Genomic DNA, 22,886 nt, shown 5'->3' on the forward strand with positions numbered 1-22,886 from the left:
CTCATCACAGCCCTATAATCCGATATATTCACCAACTTTTCAGCTTAGTTAATTAAGAGACTTAGGGGTTCCTTTATCGAAGTAATTTTATAAATGTATAACTTTATTTCAGGGACTAAGCAGTTAGCCCCCAATAATAATTATTTTAAAGTAGTTCAAAATAGATTTACATATCTTACATATCTTTACGACAACTTAATACAAAAAAAAACATTAAAGCTTTGACACTCTCTTCAGTGTGCTCAAAGAATCGTTCTCTTTTTAACAAAAACAAAAACAACAACAAACCCATTTAACCAAAAGGCAGACGTGTTATCTGGTTGACTATCCAAAACTTATATTGAAAGAGGTCTTCCAAATTACAATACTATGAATGTATTTTTTTCCGTCAAGTGTTGATTATTTGCTCCAACACAATATCAAAAGTTAATACTAGTTGTAAAGAAACTAAGACGTTAATAAAGTTTGTCAAGGGAGATAATTTGTCATTTACCGCCAGGTACAAACTTGTTATGGTGGAAAGATAGAGAAGTAAGTGACAGTCAGAGCCATGCTTCACGAAGTTCTTCTTGCCTTGACAGGACATTGTGGTGGTGTTTTTAAGGACACTGGAGATGGAATAAAAGTGGGTGGAACATAACTGTTATGTTAATGATTTTGAACAATTCTTAATAATGCTACATCTAGCCCAAGTTTGGCCTAGTGTATTGATAACTTGTCATTCGATCAAGCTGTCAATTTGTATGTTCATTATGAAGTCATTTCAGTCTTGTAAGAGTATTAGAGTTAGACCTGAGAAAGTCATTACTATTATGTTAGAAGATTATTTCAGCAATTATATTGTATATTGTTGTTGTTCATGCTACAATGACCAAATCAACTACATTGGTAGAAACGGATGGTACTACTGCAGAGATCATCCTCACGAGAAGTTGTGGTACTATATTCTAAAGGTGCTACCATTTCTGTTTGTTGTTTAAAGCCGTACTCAGCAATATTCCAGCTATATGACGGCAATCTGTAAATAATCGAGTCTGGACCAGACAAACCAGTGATTGACATCATGAGCATCAATCCATGCAACTGGGATCGATGACATGCATCAACCAAGTCAGCGAGCCTGACCACCCGATTCCGTGAGTCGCCTCTTACGACAAGCATTAACGTTTTTAGACTACTAGTCTTTATAATGATAACATAGCAAGACTCTTAAAAATGGCAAATTTTATGATACTGTAATTATTGGGCAGTTTGGCAAGGACTACAGGACTAGCACCATTTTCTAACTATCATTTATAATGATTCATCTTATCATTGATTCATGATTATATATTGAGAAGTAACTCTCAAACTGTTGATCATTGCATCACCTGAGGAAAACCCTTCACATCTATCAGTCAAAACAACATTTTCTTTTCTCAGGTTTTGGAAGACCTCCCATTTATCCACCCATCTGAAGTGAACGTACTGAACCATCTGTGTCGCTTAGGCACCTTGTATAGAGGGTTCAAGGTGTTTATTCACAAATATGGATCAACTCTAAGCTTCCAAAATGCAGGTAGGCTTTGTTTGTTTGTTTTGTTGTTGTTTAATGCTGCACTCCGTATTGTTACAGCTATATCAGTCTCTAAATAATCAAGCCTCGGTCAGACAATCCTGTGTTTGTTATCATGACCATTACTCCACGCAGTTGGGATACGATAAACCAACCCAGTCACCGAGTTTGACCACCCTGACCACCCAATCCATTTAGTTGCCTTTTACAACAAGCATAGGTTGCTGGGGACTTGATGTGATGTGACGTGAAATAGGGTTTAACATAGCGTTCAAGATTGTTGCACTTATATATAGTAAGACTGTATTCGCACTTTGTAAGGTAGAAATAGATGAAGCCAGGTTAAGCTTCCTCGTTTCCAATTGGAAATTCATCTAGAAGGAATTTAACAGTAACAGCTTTCCTTGGTTGAGGAATCAGTAACACTGTACTGCTCCAATTTTACTGTCCAATATCTGCTGGTCGATAATACTTAGCTACCATTCATGCTTTCATAGTGTTCCACTGAAGTCTGTTGCTGATTTTTCACCAGCCTTCGTAAGTGCAGTAACATGATATCATGGAAATGTTTATACACGTTTCTACCTTTGAATACAGCCAAATCTTTGCCTTTGAATTGTATCTATGTATCAGCAACCAGCGGATATCAGATAGTAAGCGCAGCACAGGACATAGCTACGACTTCGCAGTTAGCTTTCCTTGTCTATGGTATCTGTAGTGACCACTGGTAGACCATACATTTGCAGTTCATGGACAATTTGAGAGGATAAATGCCATTTCATTATGGACTTTTTTACATCATGTTGCTATTAACTGATAGAATAGTCAAGAAGATCATGGAAAGCTTTGAAAGAGTTATGATAAGTTGTTCTGATAACATGTAAACACTTGCCGTGAACACACATTAACTATATTAGGAAGGGGAATTGTCACTTTTAGCTGCAGGATATTTCTAGGTGAACAAGTTCATTTGGGCCATGCAATGTGTTCTTGAATTAGCTTCATATGCTTTGGTTTAAGGATAATGTATTTCCACTTTAAGGTTAATGTTAATAACACCAGGGTATGTTAGGGTAATAACGTTTTGTGGTTGTTGTTCACCTCCATGTCACTTAGCTCGCCACAAGTGAAAGTGACAAAGCGACTTTATGTTAAGGTGAGTTGTGCATTGTCCATCGACTTCTGACCTCATTCCTTACAACATTCACCTTTTTGACTTCCTTTCCCAGAGAACTCCTTCTCCGGAAACCTACATGGAATGTACATCAAGGCTTTTTGTCATGGTTTGGATGAAGTTCTTCAGGATTACCGACAGTTGCTCCTGCAACTAGAGCAAGACATCATTGCCGACCCTCACCTCCCTGTATCCCATCTACAGTGCACCCTACAACCAGTGAGGATCTCACCTTAACAGGGAATTGGGAATGTTTGCAATGGGCAGTGGTAGGGCTGGGGCGATACACCAACTGTGCGATCCGATACATATAACAATACCTTACTCACGATCCGATATGTATCATGATACTTGCATGTGCTCTTATCTGTGGTGCGTAAGCCATCTTTTTCATAGACAGGATGGCCAAATACTTGGCACACTGATGCGGAGTATGGAACAACGAATGAAAATATTTATGTTTTCACTATTAACTTGTACTACTGATTAGTGTTTAGTGGAACAGTTATTAAAGCAAACATTTAAGGTCAGAATTGATATTTTTTACTTAGTGTGCAACTGTGACGATATTTGTATTGAGAAGTAAAAAAGTGCGATCCACCGATGCATCGGTCAAGAGGACCTGCAGTGATTATTTTCAAGTGTCCTCACAAGAAATATGAGGGTCCTGTAAAGTTATGAAATTGTGTAGTGTACTGTACTGTAAGATTGCATCATTATTATAATTTCAAGGCCTTGGTATTTCTTTTTAAGGATTTGGTACAATGAATATAATTGTTCATCCCTTGGGACGCTATATTTATTTTTTTCTGCGCCTGTTCTATACATTTGTGCATACTGAATGCTCATTTCCACGTCATGTAACACCCAGTCTCTACCTTGTACTGGTAACACTACCATTACTCTGATGCTATTAAAAGTACAAGTTCCAGATCAGCAGACTTTTAAGTTTTGTTTTATAGATCAGACTTTAAAATATTTGTATATATATAAATATGTCTTAAGCGTATTTATGATTACCATCTCCAGTGATTTGAACTTGTAACTCCCTTCAAGGAGCATCATCAAATTGAAAAAAAAGAAACCCAAACATAATGTAATTATTTGTCTTGAATGCTATTCTCTAACAATGGTTTAGGAACTCATAGTCTTACTGTCAGAAAAAATGAGAACATATTGTTTTCCTTCATTTTTATACCATAAAAATTGTCCTGTTTTCATTCCAGTACCAACTGTTATTCCCAGCTCTTTCGTCCGTCATTGAACAGATAAAATCTCACAAGGTAATTATCAGCTTAGTCAGGGATTTATCCAGAGTAAGTGTCATTGGCAAATAGGGAAATAATTGTTATTTTGTTCCAGATTAGGTTTATTTCTAAAGTTCTTATTTTTAGATTGCATTGTAACAATCCATTCAATACAATAATGTTAAATTTGGTTTCATGGTCTTTTTTTTGTACTGTTATCAGCGGAAGACAACTCACACACATACATGAAATAGGAACTTTTTTATTCCCATTTGGGAATTTTTACTGACCATTGCTGTAGACTTTCAGCCAAATATCAGCGGCTGAGCAGGTACAATTAAATCCCTGCTTAATGATATTACCTGGGGCATTGCATCTTCCCGAAGCAAGGGATTTAACTGACTGTGAAAGTCCAGTTTCCACCCTTGCCGATCTAGGATGGAATTTCTGGGATCAATCGTAGCGCTCCCAGTGGCTATTACAAGTTATGTCCCTTCTATGTCCCTCCTATTGACCAATCTGATTCCACCTCTCATATCATTTGCATTTGCATCTAATAAAATGACGTTGCCCAGTGAAGACAATCTCATCGATAATCAAGATCTTTATAGTAATAAAACAAGTCTTACTTTGCAAAGTACATCAAATCACATGAGCACCTTGATTAAAAACATGAAAGATTTGGAAAATATCTGTTGACGCTAAGTTGTTGGTACACATGCTTTGCAAATCCTGGAATCAGCCAAAATGTGCATGGCAGTTTACGAACCGGATGTTGATTTAGTTAGGCGATTTTGCACACACTCTGGCGCAGTGGTGACTTAGCATAACTTAGCAGTGCTGACAGGCTAATTTGCATATCACGTGACCAGACTTTTCTCTTGTTTGTAAACAAATGCGCTTTTTCAGAAATCAGAATAGAACGGACTAATGCAAGTATTTGGGGGCGCTTTACATATTGTTTTGCATAATTATATAAATCTGCTACTACAACTGCGACAGTGAGTTGCATGACAAGACATATTTACACATCAAAGTGACCGTGTCGCTAGCTCTCTGCAGGGCTTTGATGACAGCACATGTAGCCATACAACCCATGTAAACATAGGATAACTACGCAAATGGAAATAGTTTTTCACGATTTAGGATATATTCTCAATGAAAGTTAACAATTCTATGACATTTGTTTTTATATATATATATATATATATATATATATATATATATATATATATATATATATACATGTATATAGACTTACTAAAAATGAAATAGATGAAAAACATATGCAATATCTTAAATGGACTGTAAGATGTGACGAATCGTCACATGGCGCTGGCCTGTGGCAGAGGTACTATGCTGGTCACATGAAACTCAGTAGGAGAGTAGACTAGGCATAGACTCGTTAGTCCAGCCATAATATAACTCCATAATTCCAGCCAGGTTCAGGAAGGGTGGAAACTTGACTTTTATAGTCAGAAAACTCCCTTGCCTCTGGAATATGGGGGCATTGTGGCCATGTTGTCCCCTGGGAAAACCCTTCACTGTGCAGAGTTGCATCCCTTTGTCATGCTGACATCCAATGACTGGGTTTGAATCCAATAAGTTGCCCTGATTAGGATCATTGGCTTCTCAGCACCACAGCCTTGCATTGGGTTTCACCAGAGTGGTAAATGTCTTAGACGGGTCTCACTTTTGAACTTCCTCTCACATTAAACTGACAAACCAGTCCATGATGCAATTGATGTAATTGAAATGCTGTTCATGTTGGCTTTTAGCCAAAAGCACTCACATGGATAATATTTCTACTATCTAACTTAATTACATTCCATTAGTGTAGTTTTAATGCTGGTGTTTTTCTGCAAAGATTAAGCCTCATTAATGTCCATAACAGTCCCACATTATTTTCATTAATTTAACTTGGATTTGATGACGACAAATGGGTTTTCAAACATGATGAAATGTGAACCCAATTTAAACAAGGTCTTTAATAATGTTCCAGATTTCTCATTTGTTTTAATTACAGGCTCATGGGTGTTACATACTGGACATTGTCCACAAGAACTCTATATGTGGTCTGCCATCTGTGAAAGAGGCTCTGCACAGGTGAGCTCAATGTGACCTTTGTTGATAACTCTTTGACAGTACCAAGACACTATTATCTAGCCAGAATATATCAGTGGAAGTTGCCTCCCTTTACTTGTGTGCCCTTCAATAGGATATGTAGGCAGATGAAAACCACAGCACATCTGAATATTGATGCTATGTTGAACTGTTCAGTTTCAAACCTTAAGGACCCCAGGACCCCCTAAATGTTTGTTTGATTCAAGTTGATTTATCCCTTGTAAACCAAATCACAGTAATGACCTCCTTTAAGTGTCTATAATTGCATTTTTTAACTTATCCTGTGTTACTCCTTAATTCATTTACTGCTGTTTTGTGACAGAAAGATGGAAGCTGTGCGAGGCCCAGCTGAAAAAGTTGTTCCAACTAGTTGTGTGGCTAATTCCATCACACAGCACCCACGTGACCACTGAAGTGAACACGTCACGGAACGTCACATTACTGCTTGTCAAACAGACCTGTATTATAAGCTCCAACTAATCTACTGGCGCCCTCTAGCTTGTTTGTGATTTCAACATTCTTTTGTGATTGATTATGGTGATTCTTATGGTTTGTGACGTCACATCTTACCACATATTTTTGCCATCGCATGAATATATTGCAGGTGATGGTGGCTACAAGTCACTGTATAAAATCATGTGCTCTGTAGTTCCAATAAGCCATTTTGAATTTTCCATGTGGTCACATTCTCGTGTCTTTCATCATTTATTCTGTATTGTTGCTTGGTAGTTCTTTAATATTGTCTTACCTAATGCTTCCTTTTGGAAGTTAATGTGTTTCTCACTTTTATACTGCAACATATTTATTTTATCTGCCGAGGCTCTGGGTTAAATTATAGCCTCTGATTAATAGCAGATATCACTGCCACTATAACAAGTGTAGCAGGGATCCCCACCCCTTGTGTCTGGACTGTACATACTGTAGCTTACGTTCACCGCTATCTCCTCGAGGCTTCTCCAAGTGCCTCCACTCCCGCCTCCTGTGCCTGTTGCTCCTACGGCGCCTGCTACACTTGTGCCTGTTGCTCCTACGGCGCCTGCTACACTTGTGCCTGTTGCTCCTACGGCGCCTGCTACACTTGTGACTTCTGTGCTTACCGGTAGCACCTCTACCTCCAAAGCTGCATCATTACGCGTGTCTCCTGGATCTTCCTCTAGACGCAGTTCTAAGTCATCTAGGTCTAGGAGCCGTTCCCGAGTGCGCGATCGGACTCATCAGAGGGCTCCTTTTTTGCCTAACTATGAGGTTTCATCACTGGAGGGCATCTGTGCCGGACTGGATGGCTGACCACTTGGCTGCTGTTGCTCCTTCCCCAGGCGTGGATAAGAGCGATACTGTCTGGTTCCGGCCTACTTACATTCCGCCGGAGCCGATGCCGATGCTGAAGGACTTGGTCGCAGCATTGGACGAGGACTTTGCGAAGTTGTCTCTTACACCGGCATTTACCCTCAAAATCAACATCAGTCTCTGTGAGAAAACATCCACATATTACTAAACTAAAAGACCATAGAGATTGTACATGCCACAGCCCTGACAATATTTAACGAGCGTTAGAATGCCCGCAGTATTTTTGAATGACAATGTTGAAACTGCTCAGAACCAGAAGATTCCCTGATCAGCCTCGAATTGCAGGGTGCCTACCTGCATGTGCCTATCCACCCCAGCGACAGGCAGTTCCTCAGGTTCAACTTCAATGGTATCCTCTGCCAGTGGAGGGTACTCCCATTTGGGATTTCCACAGCCCTGTGGTTATTCACCTGAATTGCCAAGCCAAAGGCTCTGCACCTGCACCTGCACCTGCACCTGAGGGACATCCAGTTGGAGTTGTATATTGATGACTGTCTGCTGAACCACCAGGATGCAGCAGCTCTTATCCTCCACCTAGATTTCACCAAACGCCAGCTGCCGTGGATCATCAACGATCAGAAGTCAGAGTTCACATCGGCCTGCACTCTCCAGTTCATAGACCAACCAGGACCTCTTAACTATTCCGAGGGATAGATGGCACAAGATCCAGTGCCATATGATCCCTGTTCTTCAACAATCGCCAGTGGCAAGTGCTGTTGACAGTTCTGTAAGATCGCAAAATGACAAAGATTCCGGAACTCCAAGCATTGCTGTGCCCCTTCAGACTAGAGGATCAGAAGACCATGTTCAGATCATTGGGATCTGAACATGGTTCTTAAATTGCTACGTGGTGCTCCGTTTGAGTCTTAACACTCAGCTTTATTGTTTACCTCACCAAGAAAATGGTGTTCCTCTTGGCTCTAGTTACAGCAGCAAGGGTAAGTGAGTTGCATGCACTCGACATCACCCGTGTCCAGTTTGATTGCAGGGTGCAGGGAGACATTCACCTTGGGCTGTGCTGAGACTTCATAGCCAAGAATCAACTCCCAGGACAGCCTGACATGCCCTTCACCATCCCATAACTCTCCTGGATCGTGTGGGCTGAAGATGAGGAGATACTCCACTTGTGCCCTGTTTCCACGACCTCCCAGACGGAAGTTAGCCATAACACAATATCTGTGTGGCTATGTGTGATCATCCTTCAGGCATATATGGCCACTGGCCTGGATCCTCCCAGGGCCAACAACCCTCACGGGATCCTAGGGGTCGCATCCAGCATAGCTCTCCTCAGCAACTGCTCCATCAGATTCATTATGGAAGGGAGCTTTTGGAAGCACAGTCTTTGCTAGCCACTGAGGATGAGGCCTTGAAAGATATTGAGGACTTTTGGTCTTCTGGACGGTGCCAAGCAGGTCACCAACCCAATGCAAGCATTGGCTTGGTAAGTCAGTTTTAGACTCTAGCATCTGGTACTTTCTACTACTGTTCTTTTACCTGGGCTTTCTACATTCCTCACACTCTCGTATTTCCTCTGACAGGAATGGTCGCCTGGGTTCCAGTCATCATAAAAGGATGACTTTTTGACAAGGGTCTTCTGAAGATCACATCTGAAGGTACGCCCACTTCTGTATCGTCCAATTCAGATACATTAAGGAGCTATGCAGGATAAGTTAAATTATTTTAGTAAAATCTAAAGATTTTTAACATTTGTATACTTATCCTGCATTACTACGTCTAGAGTGGCAGAGCTTCCTCCCCCAATGTTTTCAGATGTTATGATCAAGCAGTAATGTGAGGTTCCCTGACATCATCACTTCCGTGGCCGCTGTGTGATGGAATTAGCCACACAACTAGATGGGACAACTTCTTTTTCAGCTCGAGTCAGGACCTTAAACATCTTCGTCTTTCTGTCAAAAAACAGCAGTAAATGCATCAAGGAGTAATGCAGGATACGTATACAGATGTAAAAAATATTTTGAAGTTACTAATATTGACAAGAAATATGTAAAGATTCCTGTGTTGTTGCGATATTTGACATGTTGAACTGTCAGCACCATATCTATATTTGTGTGTTTCACCCAAGTGGTTAGACTTGCATCACTTTGGAACCCATGAAGGATCCAGTTTAGAATTGGTCTTCAGCAACACATGCTTGTCGTAAAAGGTGATTAACAGGATTGGATGGTCAGGCTCATGTTTGATGCATGTCATCATATCCCAATTGTCAATGTCAATCACTGGATTATCTGGTCCAGACTCCATTATTTACAGACTGGCATCATGTAGCTGGAATATCGCTGCATGCAGGGTTAAGCAACAAACACACAAACATCACCTCTGAGTTTCCTCCTACATTATGCTGATGCCATTCTAACCATACTAACTGGTGCCACATGTATATATGTTTACAGGGTGCTCCATGTTTGTCACGGCGTGATGTTCAAGCAGTTGTGTGCATGGCTGCTCCATGGGAGCCTGGTGGACCCATACCGAGAGTTCTTCATACAGCAGGCAGACGGGGGTCGTGGTGAGCAGACGGACGAAGACACGCAGGAAACACAAGATGATGAGCTTGGCATCATGGGAGTAACTGGGAGGCAGTTGCAGGTAGGTGTTGAAATAGTTCACGGAAAATTATCAACAGTCGAAGCTTGTTGCAGAGTTGTACATAAGCTGCGTGTTTAAAATATGCATTAAATAAACTGAAATATGCAGCCAAATCAAATCCCTAGCATATCAAATACACATCAAAAACTATAAAAATGCTATTGAAATTAAACTAATATGTGTTTACAACTGTCAGCTAAAGTGATTGCGTATCAGCCAATCGCGAAATTCATTAACTGACAGTTACATTCGGTATTTTTTGAAAACTTGTACACTACTATTCATTTGGTTTTAAATGATTTTGTTACGAAACAGTTTTTCAAGTTAAAATACCCAAATGAAATGAAGCATGTGGGTAGGGTAACACAAAATTGAAAACCCACTAAAAATTGTGGAACCCCATAAAAATCAAACCTAAGGGTAAAATACCCACATAACCAAATTCTTATCTAGAGCTCTCTCATTGTGTTGAACTGCAATGTGTCAAATTCCCAGTTGTCTTGAAGTCACCTTCCAGTCCCTGTAAATTCCTTATGATGATGATGATTTGGAGATTTTACGTGTGCTTTCCGACATTATGTATATTTCGCACACAGTAAAATTCCTGTCATTTCAAAATAATATAATAGCAACCACACACGCACACTCACCAAAGTCACTTCACACACAGTGTGACTGACCTCACTGCGATTGCCACAATTATGTCAAAGGCAGGATGATTTCTAACTGAGCACATGATGCCAATATCAAATCAAGCCTAATTAACAAGCACACCTAATTAACAAGCACACCCAATCAACAAGCAGACCTAATTAACAAGCACCCCTAATTAACAAGCACAGCCTACATGAAAGGTGGAAGCTGATTGCTGTTTGCACATCAGCAGCAAGTTTACTGGCCTTATCGTTTACAGTATTTAGTCAACACCAAAACGTAATCTAGTGAAAAATGGAGTGTGAGTGAGTTGGGTTGAACACCGCTTTTAACAGTATTCCAGTTATATCATGGCATGTCAGCTGAATGTGGGGTGAACTGGGATTCAAACCCACAATCATTGGTTTCTGGCGTACCCAAGGGATGCAACTCTGCACAGTGAATTGTGGTGCCTTAGACAAGTGGGCCGACCGTGCCCCCCAAACACTATCAGACTGGTGTGCAGATTTTTCATTTCTGAAACAATGTTTTGATATGAATGAACTTATTGGGTATCTTATGGTTGAGGTTAATAATATGTTAGGTAGGTTGTTTCCTCCTCATAATGTGTACACTCTCAGTGTGGATGGATTCTGTTCTTCCTGATCAGAGTTGCATCCCTTTGCCGTGCAGGATTCAGATCAGTCATGGGTTTGAATCCTAGATTCACCCTGAATATTCCTGGTTTGTCAGCAACATGCCCCTGCTCAAAGGTTTCACAACTGTGGCTGGACCTGTGTTACTTTAGGCTTTCCTCACATATCAAGCTGATGCTCATGTAATTATTGTCAAGGAAACAAAGACTATATGTATGGGTTGTAATTATTGTCAAGGAAACAAAGACTATATATATGGGTTGTAATTATTGTCATGGCATCAAAGACTATGTGGATAGCATGTAATTATTGTCATGGAAACAAAGACTGTAGAGACACCATGTAAATATTGTCATTGAAACAAAGACAATATAGGTTGCATGTAATTATTGTCATGGAAACAAAGACTATATGGATAGCATGTAAATATTGTCATGGAAACAAGTGCTGTATCTGTTGTTGCCTGTATTCCACAGCGCCTCCTGAACCTGTCGAGCCTGGCTGGTGAGACTCCATCCCTGAGTCAGTTCACGGTCCAGGCGGACCTGCTGCCGGCGTACATCCCGACCAGGGTGTCCAGCCACATCCTGTTTGTAGGGGAGTCAGTCCAGATGTTTGAACATGACAGACACAAGCCTCAAGCACAGAAAATAGGTAGGAATTTGTTTGTGGGAACAGAGAAAGATTGAAAAGTAAGGCGCAATGAGTGAATGATATTTAACACTGCCGTCGAGACTGCCCCATTGTCACTTGTTTTCAGACCAGTTTTGTCTTTTAGCCTTTTTAGTAAGTAGTCGTAATAAAATGTTGAGTCTGATTTTGTATGTTGCAGGGTCAATATTAAAGAACAGAGAGCAGGAATTTGCCCGGGCACTGCATGAGCTGTCTAAGCAGTCCGACTTTAACAGTATGCAGTTTGAAAGTCTCATAGACAAGATCAGGACCTATGTTGCTGAGGTATTTGTTATACAATTAGGGACGTCATGTTTTGAAAAGTCTTGAACTGATTACGCATCCTACTTTAACCGTTTCATATCCTATTCCTATTCTCATTTTCATTTTGTCAAATTTTCAAAACATCTTTAGTGCCAGGTACAACTGTTCAAAGAGAACCTTTTTGCTCAACGATAGTTCCTGACTGACATGCATTGCATTATTTCCCGTTTCACATGGAGCTATTTTAAATCAGATTGATGCATATGCAAGCGTGCAAGGCTCAGAGATTATGTCCAAATTAATATTGATAGTTTCATCAAGGTAACTGCTTATAAATATTAATGGTATTCAACAAGGATAATGAATACCAGTTTTTGATGAGTTAGGAATTCTAATCACACATGTTATGGAGTAATCGTGATTGGCCTTGAAAAGCATCAACAAAGTCACTTCCAGTTGCCAGAATGTACATCAGCTGATTTTCTTACAATATTGATATCCAAGGAGTCTTTTCTGCATGAAGGCTGACATGTTACACTCCTCACTTTTACATTGTAATGTTATTTTTATGAAGCTTAAGATTTATTGTATGGTCTGTAATACAAAAATGATAAAGAAATGTTACACCCAGAATTCACTCTCACTCGCTCATTCATCTACGGTTGCGCTCACTCACTCATTGTCACAATCATTTGCTCATCCACTCACAGTTTTTATATATTTGTTTTCAGCATTTATGGGTGTTAATAGTACAGGACTCAGGTTTAATGAACCAGATCCGCATCATGAAGGATTTCTACCTGTTGGGTCGAGGAGAGCTGTACCTGGCCTTCATAGACCAGGCCCAGCTGCTGCTGAAGGCCCCGCCCACGGGAACAACAGAGCATGGTAGGAACCAGGATACGTTGTCATCACAGGACCCCTTCGCTACGATACACACACTCTGTCCCTTGTAGTCGTACTTTGTCACGGACATCACAGGACCCCTCCGCTAAAATACACACACTCTTTCCCTTGTAGTCGTACTTTGTCATCTGACATGACAAGACCCCTTCACTAAAATACACCAACCCTTTCTCTTTGTAGTCGTACTTTGTCATCAGACATCACAGGACCCCTTCACTAAAATATACCCCCTCTTTCCCTTGTAGTCATACTTTGTGATCGGACATCACAGGACCCCTTCACTAAAATACACCCCCTCTTTCCCTTGTAGTCGTACTTTGTCATCTGACATAACAGGACCCCTTCGCTAAAATACACCCACCCTTTCTCTTTGTAGTCGTACTTTGTCGTCGGACATCACAGAACCCCTTCACTAAAATACACCCCCTCTTTCCCTTGTAGTCGTACTTTGTCATCTGACATAACAGGACCCCTTCACTAAAATACACCCACCCTTTCTCTTTGTAGTCGTACTTTGTCATCGGACATCACAGGACCCCTTCGCTAAAATACACCCCCTCTTTCCCTTGTAGTCGTACTTTGTCATCGGACACCACAGGACCCCTTCACTAAAATACACCCACCCTTTCTCTTTGTAGCTACGACTGTCCTAAGTCCACAACAGTTGATCCAGCATTTTTAAAAGGGAGGGGCTCAAAATATCAAAATGTTCTCTTTCAGATAATTTTACTGCCTTCAACACACTACATTCGGTTTTCGGGGGGTGGAGGGTGCCAAGATGTCTTTGTGGAATTGTACCCAGACATGTCACAAATGGCCTAGGTTGAAACGAGACACAAACATATTTTTTTCAACTCTCATCATATCATCAGGACACACTGCTATCATCTGATACTGATTTTTATTTGTTGTCAGGGCAATGCTGTACATATCAAGATTTCCATTTGCAGATGTCAATATGGCATATCAGCAGTCGGCAAGAAATGTGCTTCTTGATGATGAGAATTTCTTCCAACACTTCCACCTGACTGTCACATCTAAAGCTGCAGAAAAAAGTAGGCCAAGTCTTTGATTAAATGTGTTAACTGTTATATTGCATCATGTAATCTCGCTGCCTCTGTAACCATGACAACAGTTTCATTTATTAATAATTAGTCCATGCTGGGAACCACTGTTATGAATACCATATTCCCCAATGATGACCCTTGGTTTGTGAGCCTGTGTTTGTACAAAGCCCGAGGGTTAATGACAGCCCATATGTTCTGCACACATACGTTGAGTTTTGACTTTCTTTGCAAAGCAATAACATTCCCACTGGCATGACAACACCGGAAATGTCATGCCAACAATTCCGTTGTGAGGTAGGTCATTAAGAAACTGGCTCTTGGCGAAATCTTGTAGGAACCAATTTACTGATCCCAACAACTGTTATTTACAAGCGTGACCAGACTAGTGATTTTGGTGCCTTGAAATGGACCTTGGTTGTCAGAGAATGAATAATTTAGTTGCCATAATTTGACATAAACTGAGTCATGGTTACAAATGGTAAGACAGAGCTTCCATACATCTGACATTTGCCAAGCTGTTGGAGCTGTTTTCGCCACGGCCATTTTCTGTTACCGGTAGTGCCCGTATGGCATGGGGTGGTTTTAGCCATCACTAACTAAAATAATGATGGGGAGCATTGTTTACTGAATCACCAGTAGTGTATAGGTGCAATTTTAAATCAATGTGGTTGCTATTTCCAGGTAATACACAACAATATTGATTACAGCAAGTTTGACAAATGTTCTTATGCCTCATATACAGAGTAGGTATGGGTGGCACAGTGTTCCATGGTGCCGCGACTCACCATGTTGAGTTACATCCCTTAGTCATGCCAGGCTCCGCTGATCATGGGTTTGATCTCCATTTGCACCTTGATTATCACCCTTTGTCCATACCTGTAAAGTGGAAAATGACTGAGGCCTGCATCACTAATGTTTAATGCTGTGACTGACTCGTTCATCTACAGAGGGTGGTCTGGCGGAGGATGGAACCTCGGGTGGCACAGCGGAGACAGGCTGGAAGTGTCTGGGTCTCACCTGCACCATCCAGTGGCCTCTACACATCTTTTTCACCCCCAACATCCTGGACAAGTGGGTACCCTTGCTGCTCATACCTTCATTCCTTGACACCTCTACTTGTGATAAACATTGACACAACTCATAGTAACATGCTAAGATTGTTGTATGTATATTCTTTGTGCATGTCACCAAGTAGAACAACCAAGTACTAAAAATACATGTTCATCATGCAGAACACCCAAGTACTACATGTGCCCCGTGAAACAGGTCTTCAGCAACCCATGCTTGTCGTAAGAAGCAACTAACGGGATCGGGTGGTCAGACTCACTGACTTGGTTGATGCATGTTATCATATCCCAATTGCGTGGGTCGATGCTCTTGTTGCCAATCACTGGATTGTCTGGTCCAGACTCGATTATTTACATACCACCGTCGACCTGTGAAGATCCAGTAGAATAGGTCCTCAGCAACCCAGGGGGGTCTGGTGGCTTAGTGGTTAAAGCGTTAGCTCGTCACGCCGAGGACCCGGTTTCGATTCCCGACATGGGTACAATGTGTGAAGCCCATTTCTGGTGTCCCCCGTCGTGATATTGCGTAAAACCGAACTGACTCCCTCACTCAACAACCCATGTTTGCCTAAAAGGCGATGATGCTTGATGTAAAAGGCAGCTAATGGGATCAGGTGGTCAGGCTGGCTGACTTGGTTGATGCATGTCATTGATCCCAATTGCATGGATCGATGCTCATGATGTCAATCATTGGATTGTCTGGTCCAGACTCAATAATTTACAGACTGCCATCATATAGCATATATACATGTATCATGAATGTGTCCATTTAGAAAACAGCCGAGCTTTGTATCAGTTAGTTCCACCAGAACAGCTTTTCATCTTCTGAACCGATTTATTCTGACGGTTTTCCCCCATAGGTATAACCGGATTTTCCGGTTCCTGTTGGCTGTCAAGAAAACACAGACTGACCTGCAGTCCTGTTGGACATTTCAAATGCAGCGTAAGAAAAAAACACTGCGAACAGAGGAAGCTCCAAAATGGCAGCTGAGGACACACATGATGTTCCTGGTGGATAATCTACAGTACTACCTACAGGTGTGTTGGGCAGATAGTGGGGCAGATGTTACCTGTCACTGTTTCACTGTCATCAAGGGCTGACTATTTAATATTTTGGATCCTGCAATTTAAGAAATAATTTGTTCCATGAAGTTTACTTTCGTGGCAAGCATCTACAGCCTTCATCTGACTGGTCTGTTCCTCACACTTCAAGCTGAAACTCCGTTTTCTTGTGTGTAATGTGCACTTGAGTTTTATACAGATTTTGGAAAACATGCTCTTTTGTTTAATGCATGGTCTAAAGCTAAAGGTACATTGTTTTCGCTTCATGTGAAGTTTTGGCTAGAGGGAACAGGATGTTACAATCTTTGTCATAACATCAGTGTATTAAGTTTGGGTTATACTTGCAGGTTGATGTGATTGAGTCTCAGTACGGCATTCTTCTGGAGAAGATCAACTCGACCGGAGATTTTGAAGCTGTCAAGTTGGCTCACGAACAGTTCCTAGTCACTCTTCTGTCACAGAGCTTTGTCCATATGAAATCTGTAAGCAATGCTCATGGTTCATTGTCTCCGCGCTTTACACTGAGTAGAAGCCGAGTGTAAAGCCTAGCAGAAGGCTTGCTTCTGGGACTGCCATGATAGAAATATTGCTGACTGCAGTCTAAACCAACAACTCAGAATTGGTTGGAAGAGCCGACTACCGGTATATGTGACACTGGGGACTTGGGCACACTGGGGACTCTAAGGCGCCACAATTCGCAGTTCAGAGTTGTATCTCTTGGGCCTCGCCAGACACCTGTGATCATGGGTTCGAATCCTGTTTCACCCTGAATATATTTCTAGGTTTGTCAGCACCATACCCATGCTCGTGGGTTTCACCAAAGTGGTAAACATGTGAGACTTTCATCACTTCCCACTTTCTTCCCACATTAACCTGACATGCTGTGACATAACTGGAATGCAATTCAAAGTGGCATCAAACCCAACTCACTCACTCACTATTTGGGATACTTGTTTTCCAGGTATCCAGCTGCCTATATGACATCCTGGAGCTGTGCTCCACCTTCTCCCGACTTGTGAATGAAGCAGAGTCAGCCAACATCACACACACCATTCCACAGCTCCAGACCATTGCCAAGGTAGATATAGGTCAAACTGAACCAACAACATCACACACACCATCCCACAGCTCTAGACCATTGCCAAGGTAGATACAGGTCAAACTGATCCAACACCATAACACACACCATCCCACAGCTCCAAACCATTGCCAAGGTAGATACAGGTCAAACTGATCCAACACCATAACACACACCATCCCACAGCTCCAGACCATTGCCAAGGTAGATACAGGTCAAACTGATCCAACACCATCACACACACCATCCCACAGCTCCAGACCATTGCCAAGGTAGATACAGGTCAAACTGATCCAACACCATAACACACACCATCCCACAGCTCCAGACCATTGCCAAGGTAGATACAGGTCAAACTGATCCAACACCATCACACACACCATCCCACAGCTCCAGACCATTGCCAAGGTAGATACAGGTCAAACTGATCCAACACCATCACATACGCCATCCCACAGCTCCAGACCATTGCCAAGGTAGATACAGGTCAAACTGATCCAACACCATCACATACGCCATCCCACAGCTCCAGACCATTGCCAAGGTAGATACAGGTCAAACTGATCCAACACCATCACATACGCCATCCCACAGCTCCAGACCATTGCCAAGGTAGATACAGGTCAAACTGATCCAACACCATCACATACGCCATCCCACAGCTCCAGACCATTGCCAAGGTAGATACAGGTCAAACTGATCCAACACCATCACATACGCCATCCCACAGCTCCAGACCATTGCCAAGGTAGATACAGGTCAAACTGATCCAACACCATAACACACACTATCCCACAGCTCCAGACCATTGCCAAGGTAGATACAGGTCAAACTGATCCAACACCATCACACACACCATCCCACAGCTCCAGACCATTGCCAAGGTAGATACAGGTCAAACTGATCCAACACCATAACACACACTATCCCACAGCTCCAGACCATTGCCAAGGTAGATACAGGTCAAACTGATCCAACACCATCACACACACCATCCCACAGCTCCAGACCATTGCCAAGGTAGATATAGGTCAAACTGATCCAACACTATCACACACACCATCCCACAGCTCCAGACCATTGCCAAGGTAGATACAGGTCAAACTGATCCAACACCATCACATACGCCATCCCACAGCTCCAGACCATTGCCAAGGTAGATACAGGTCAAACTGATCCAACACCATCACAAACACCATCCCACACACCATCCCACAGCTCTAGACCATTGCCAAGGTAGATACAGGTCAAACTGAACCAACACCATCACACACACCATCCCACAGCTCCAGACCATTGCCAAGGTAGATATAGGTCAAACTGAACCAACACTATCACACACACCATCCCACACACCATCCCACACACCATCCCACAGCTCCAGACCATTGCCAAGGTAGAAATAGGTCAAATTGATCCAACAACTCTTCTAAGAAGGAATAGTTTTATATTAACACACATTGTATGAGAGTAAGGTTTATGATGATTGTTGTCATGGGGACACTAAGAATGGATTTCACCTATGAAATCCAACACCATCACACACGCCATCCCACAGCTCCAGACCATTGCCAAGGTAGATACAGGTCAAACTGATCCAACACCATCACATACGCCATCCCACAGCTCCAGACCATTGCCAAGGTAGATACAGGTCAAACTGATCCAACACCATCACATACGCCATCCCACAGCTCCAGACCATTGCCAAGGTAGATACAGGTCAAACTGATCCAACACCATCACATACGCCATCCCACAGCTCCAGACCATTGCCAAGGTAGATACAGGTCAAACTGATCCAACACCATAACACACACTATCCCACAGCTCCAGACCATTGCCAAGGTAGATACAGGTCAAACTGATCCAACACCATCACACACACCATCCCACAGCTCCAGACCATTGCCAAGGTAGATACAGGTCAAACTGATCCAACACCATCACACACACCATCCCACAGCTCCAGACCATTGCCAAGGTAGATATAGGTCAAACTGAACCAACACTATCACACACACCATCCCACACACCATCCCACACACCATCCCACAGCTCCAGACCATTGCCAAGGTAGAAATAGGTCAAATTGATCCAACAACTCTTCTAAGAAGGAATAGTTTTATATTAACACACATTGTATGAGAGTAAGGTTTATGATGATTGTTGTCATGGGGACACTAAGAATGGATTTCACCTATGAAAACCGGGTCCTCAGTAAGACAAGAAACATTTCTAACCACAAAGCTACCTTATGACACCTACAGGGAGCAGTTCCAATGATAATACTCTAAAACTTACCCTGGGAGTGTTCTGCCATGCTCCCCTTAAGATCTTTGGGGTATTTGGTGCATAGGTTTCATTGTTGCGTCACTAAGAGTTAAGAGTTGCAATTGCATTGATAATTGTTATCCACAAACTAATATTTTTTTGCTTATTTTTTAAGTAAGTTACCAGGGGGAACCAAATTTTCTATTTTTGGTCCCTATTATTTGTGTACAATATGATCAAATAATTTATTCCACAGTATGAGAGGGCTATTGTGATCAAATGTTCAGGATAGAATGTTAACGGATCTGGGAGGGGAATATTAACTTTGTCCCTAATCATATTGCCTCTGATGGTGTGTATTGTTTGCTTGCAGAACTTTCAACGTCAGTCCAGCTTGTTATTCAAGATCCTGTCTAGTGTTCGAAGTCATAATGCCAGCCCCCATCTTGCCCAGCTGTTGCTGAGACTCGACTTCAACAGATATTTCTCTACAGCAGGGGGCCAGCTGGGCAGGTATGTCTTGATAGATCAATACAATAGTCTGCCATTACAGTTTAGAAGAAATATTCATTTGATAGTATTTGATAGCACTTCTTTCTCAAACCTGATTGGTTGGCAGTTCCAAGCACTGATTTTGCTCAGTAAATATTCTTGATTATTTAATCGAAGTCCTCCCTGTGGATAACGCAGGGCAAAATAGGTTCCCAATGTCGCTGTCGAGATTCTGGGACAGGCTAGGTCTCCAGTTTGTCATGTTTTTTACTCTGCGGTAAATTTCAGAATAGGCCCCTAGTAGTCATGCTTGTCTCACTGTCGAGACCCCATGGCAGAATAGGCCCCTAGTAGTCATGCTTGTCTCACTGTCAAGACCCCATGGCAGAATAGGCCCCTAGTAGTCATGCTTGTCTCACTGTCGAGACCCCATGGCAGAATAGGCCCCTAGTAGTCATGCTTGTCTCACTGTCGAGACCCCATGGCAGAATAGGCCCCTAGTAGTCATGCTTGTCTCACTGTCGAGACCCCATGGCAGAATAGGCCCCTAGTAGTCATGCTTGTCTCACTGTCGAGACCCCATGGCAGAATAGGCCCCTAGTAGTCATGCTTGTCTCACTGTCGAGACCCCGTGGCAGAATAGGCCCCTAGTAGTCATGCTTGTCTCACTGTCAAGACCCCATGGCAGAATAGGCCCCTAGTAGTCATGCTTGTCTCACTGTCGATACCCCATGGCAGAATAGGCCCCTAGTTGTCATGCTTGTCTCACTGTCGAGACCCCGTGGCAGAATAGGCCCCTAGTAGTCATGCTTGTCTCACTGTCGAGACCCCGTGGCAGAATAGGCCCCTAGTAGTCATGCTTGTTTCACTGTCGAGACCCCATGGCAGAATAGGCCCCTAGTAGTCATGCTTGTCTCACTGTCGAGACCCCATGGCAGAATAGGCCACTAGTTGTCATGCTTGTCTCACTGTCGAGACCCTGTGGCAGAATAGGCCCCTAGTAGTCATGCTTGTCTCACTGTCGAGACCCCGTGGCAGAATAGGCCCCCATTATGTCATGTTTGATGGCTGTGGGGATCCCAGGGCGGAATTGGTCCCTGTGAACCATGCCAGTCTCACTCTTTCTCACTCTGTCACTTCTTGTCTTTTCAGTATCTGAGAAACAGGATTACTGCCCCAGCAGCCATGATGAAGGGGGATGAAGGAATTGGACATATTGAACCAAAATGACCCGTGTAATATATGTATCTTTATTGTTGAGTTACTGATTTCATTGTCTGGCGATACTGTAGCATGAAATAATGAATCGCAATCTCATTAAAATCAGACCTCAGTTCTCGCTACTGCTAAACAAAGATCTTAGGACATCCCATTAGGGGTCACGTCAGTATGACCTTTCATCAGACCAATCGGAGCATCGCTTACCAGATTATGAAAGTGACAGTCAGAATGTGATTTCTAATCACGCAACCTCCAAAACTTTAACAACTGAATCCATACAATCTAGACCATCTATTAGCCATTCCAGAATGTTCTTTTGTTCAGGTTTCAAATTTGTAATCGAGAATTTGTCAAAATATGTTTCGAAGCGTAGCCAATTTGAAATTAGTGCCGTACAGCACGAGAAAGCTGCCTTCTGATTGGTTATTCCCTTGGTCGGACAAAGTTTATGCAAGATCGGTCTGACGTGACCCGTAATGGGATGTCCTCAGATCTTTGTTTAGCGGTAGCGAGAACTAAGATCTGATTTTAATGAGATTGAATGAATCATCACTTTTGTTGAGATTGTATCTTACATGTACAATTGAGAAGATGTTCTTGTGGTCCTGAAAGTTATTTCTTGTACTACTTTGATGGGCAAAGGTTATGTGTCTCAGGTGCTGAATTCTCATTCTCTGTCACCTGTGAAAGTCCAGGTAGAATATAGGTCTCCAGCAACCCATGCTTTCCGTAAGAGGTGACTATACTTGTCGTAAGAGGCGACTAACTGGACAGGGTGGTCAGGCTTGCTGACTTGATTGATGCATGTCATCGTTTCCCAATTGCATAGATCGATGTTCATGATGTCAATCAGTGGACTGTCTGACTTGATTATTTCCAGATTGCCGTCATATAGCTGTAATATTGCTAAGTGCGGCGTTAAACAACAAACAAACCTTTAGGCGTGCCAGCATCCACCGATTGTTGGGTCAAATTGCTCATTCACCCTGATTATGATCGTAGGTTTGTCAGCACAAGGCCCTTCCTTGTGTGTTTCATCCAGGGGTAATGTCTCCGGGCTTTCCTCCCACATCAGGCTGACATGCAGTGAATGTACTGAACCACATGACTTAAAACTGGTGGGTGTTAAACTCAGCTCACTATGATACTGTACAGCATATTAAAAGTCATTGCTAAGGATATATGACACCTTGTTATGTTTCTGGGACATGTTTCTCTGTATATAATGTATATAGTAATAATAAACAAAATCAAAATACAATGTGTTAAGTTAAGTGTCAGTATGTCCAAAGGGCATTTTAAGTCTCCAGTACCTTAGGTGTAAGAGCTGAATGAAGACCAACTTCAGAACTTGCAGATTACAGAGCTAGTTTATCAAGAGATATGATGTGCCTCGTGTGTTTTTTATCATATGGATAAAGCTTTGAAACCAACAAGCTT

General features: G+C 42.1%; 1 protein-coding gene across 1 annotated transcript; it reads left to right on the forward strand.

The window, feature by feature from the left end:
• Window positions 1–487: 487 nt before the first annotated feature.
• Window positions 488–21,654, forward strand: LOC124136689 (gamma-tubulin complex component 4-like). The gene is made up of 16 exons (XM_048400686.1): window positions 488–625; window positions 1,423–1,558; window positions 2,785–2,948; window positions 3,956–4,012; window positions 6,003–6,082; window positions 9,859–10,054; window positions 11,820–11,997; window positions 12,176–12,300; window positions 13,011–13,167; window positions 14,136–14,240; window positions 15,200–15,323; window positions 16,180–16,357; window positions 16,729–16,863; window positions 17,343–17,459; window positions 20,107–20,246; window positions 21,378–21,654. Exons 1-16 carry the CDS (start codon window positions 551–553, stop codon window positions 21,382–21,384), a joined length of 1,974 nt encoding a protein of 657 aa, XP_048256643.1. The 5' UTR covers window positions 488–550; the 3' UTR covers window positions 21,385–21,654.
• The last annotated feature ends 1,232 nt before the right edge of the window (window positions 21,655–22,886 follow it).

The sequence above is a fragment of the Haliotis rufescens genome, unplaced genomic scaffold, assembly GCF_023055435.1.
Source record: "Haliotis rufescens isolate VD_foot unplaced genomic scaffold, xgHalRufe1.0.p SCAF_1, whole genome shotgun sequence".
Taxonomy (NCBI): domain Eukaryota; kingdom Metazoa; phylum Mollusca; class Gastropoda; order Lepetellida; family Haliotidae; genus Haliotis; species Haliotis rufescens.

What these genes read in the sequence shown, in the direction of transcription:
- LOC124136689 (XM_048400686.1), top strand. Translation starts at nt 551, where the DNA reads ATGCTTCACGAAGTTCTTCTTGCCTTGACAGGACATTGTGGTGGTGTT. An exon ending in GCCTCAAGCACAGAAAATAG is followed by an intron (nt 11,998 to 12,175) that starts GTAGGAATTTGT and finishes TGTATGTTGCAG; the next exon opens with GGTCAATATTAAAGAACAGA. An exon ending in CACGGGAACAACAGAGCATG is followed by an intron (nt 13,168 to 14,135) that starts GTAGGAACCAGG and finishes TTCCATTTGCAG; the next exon opens with ATGTCAATATGGCATATCAG.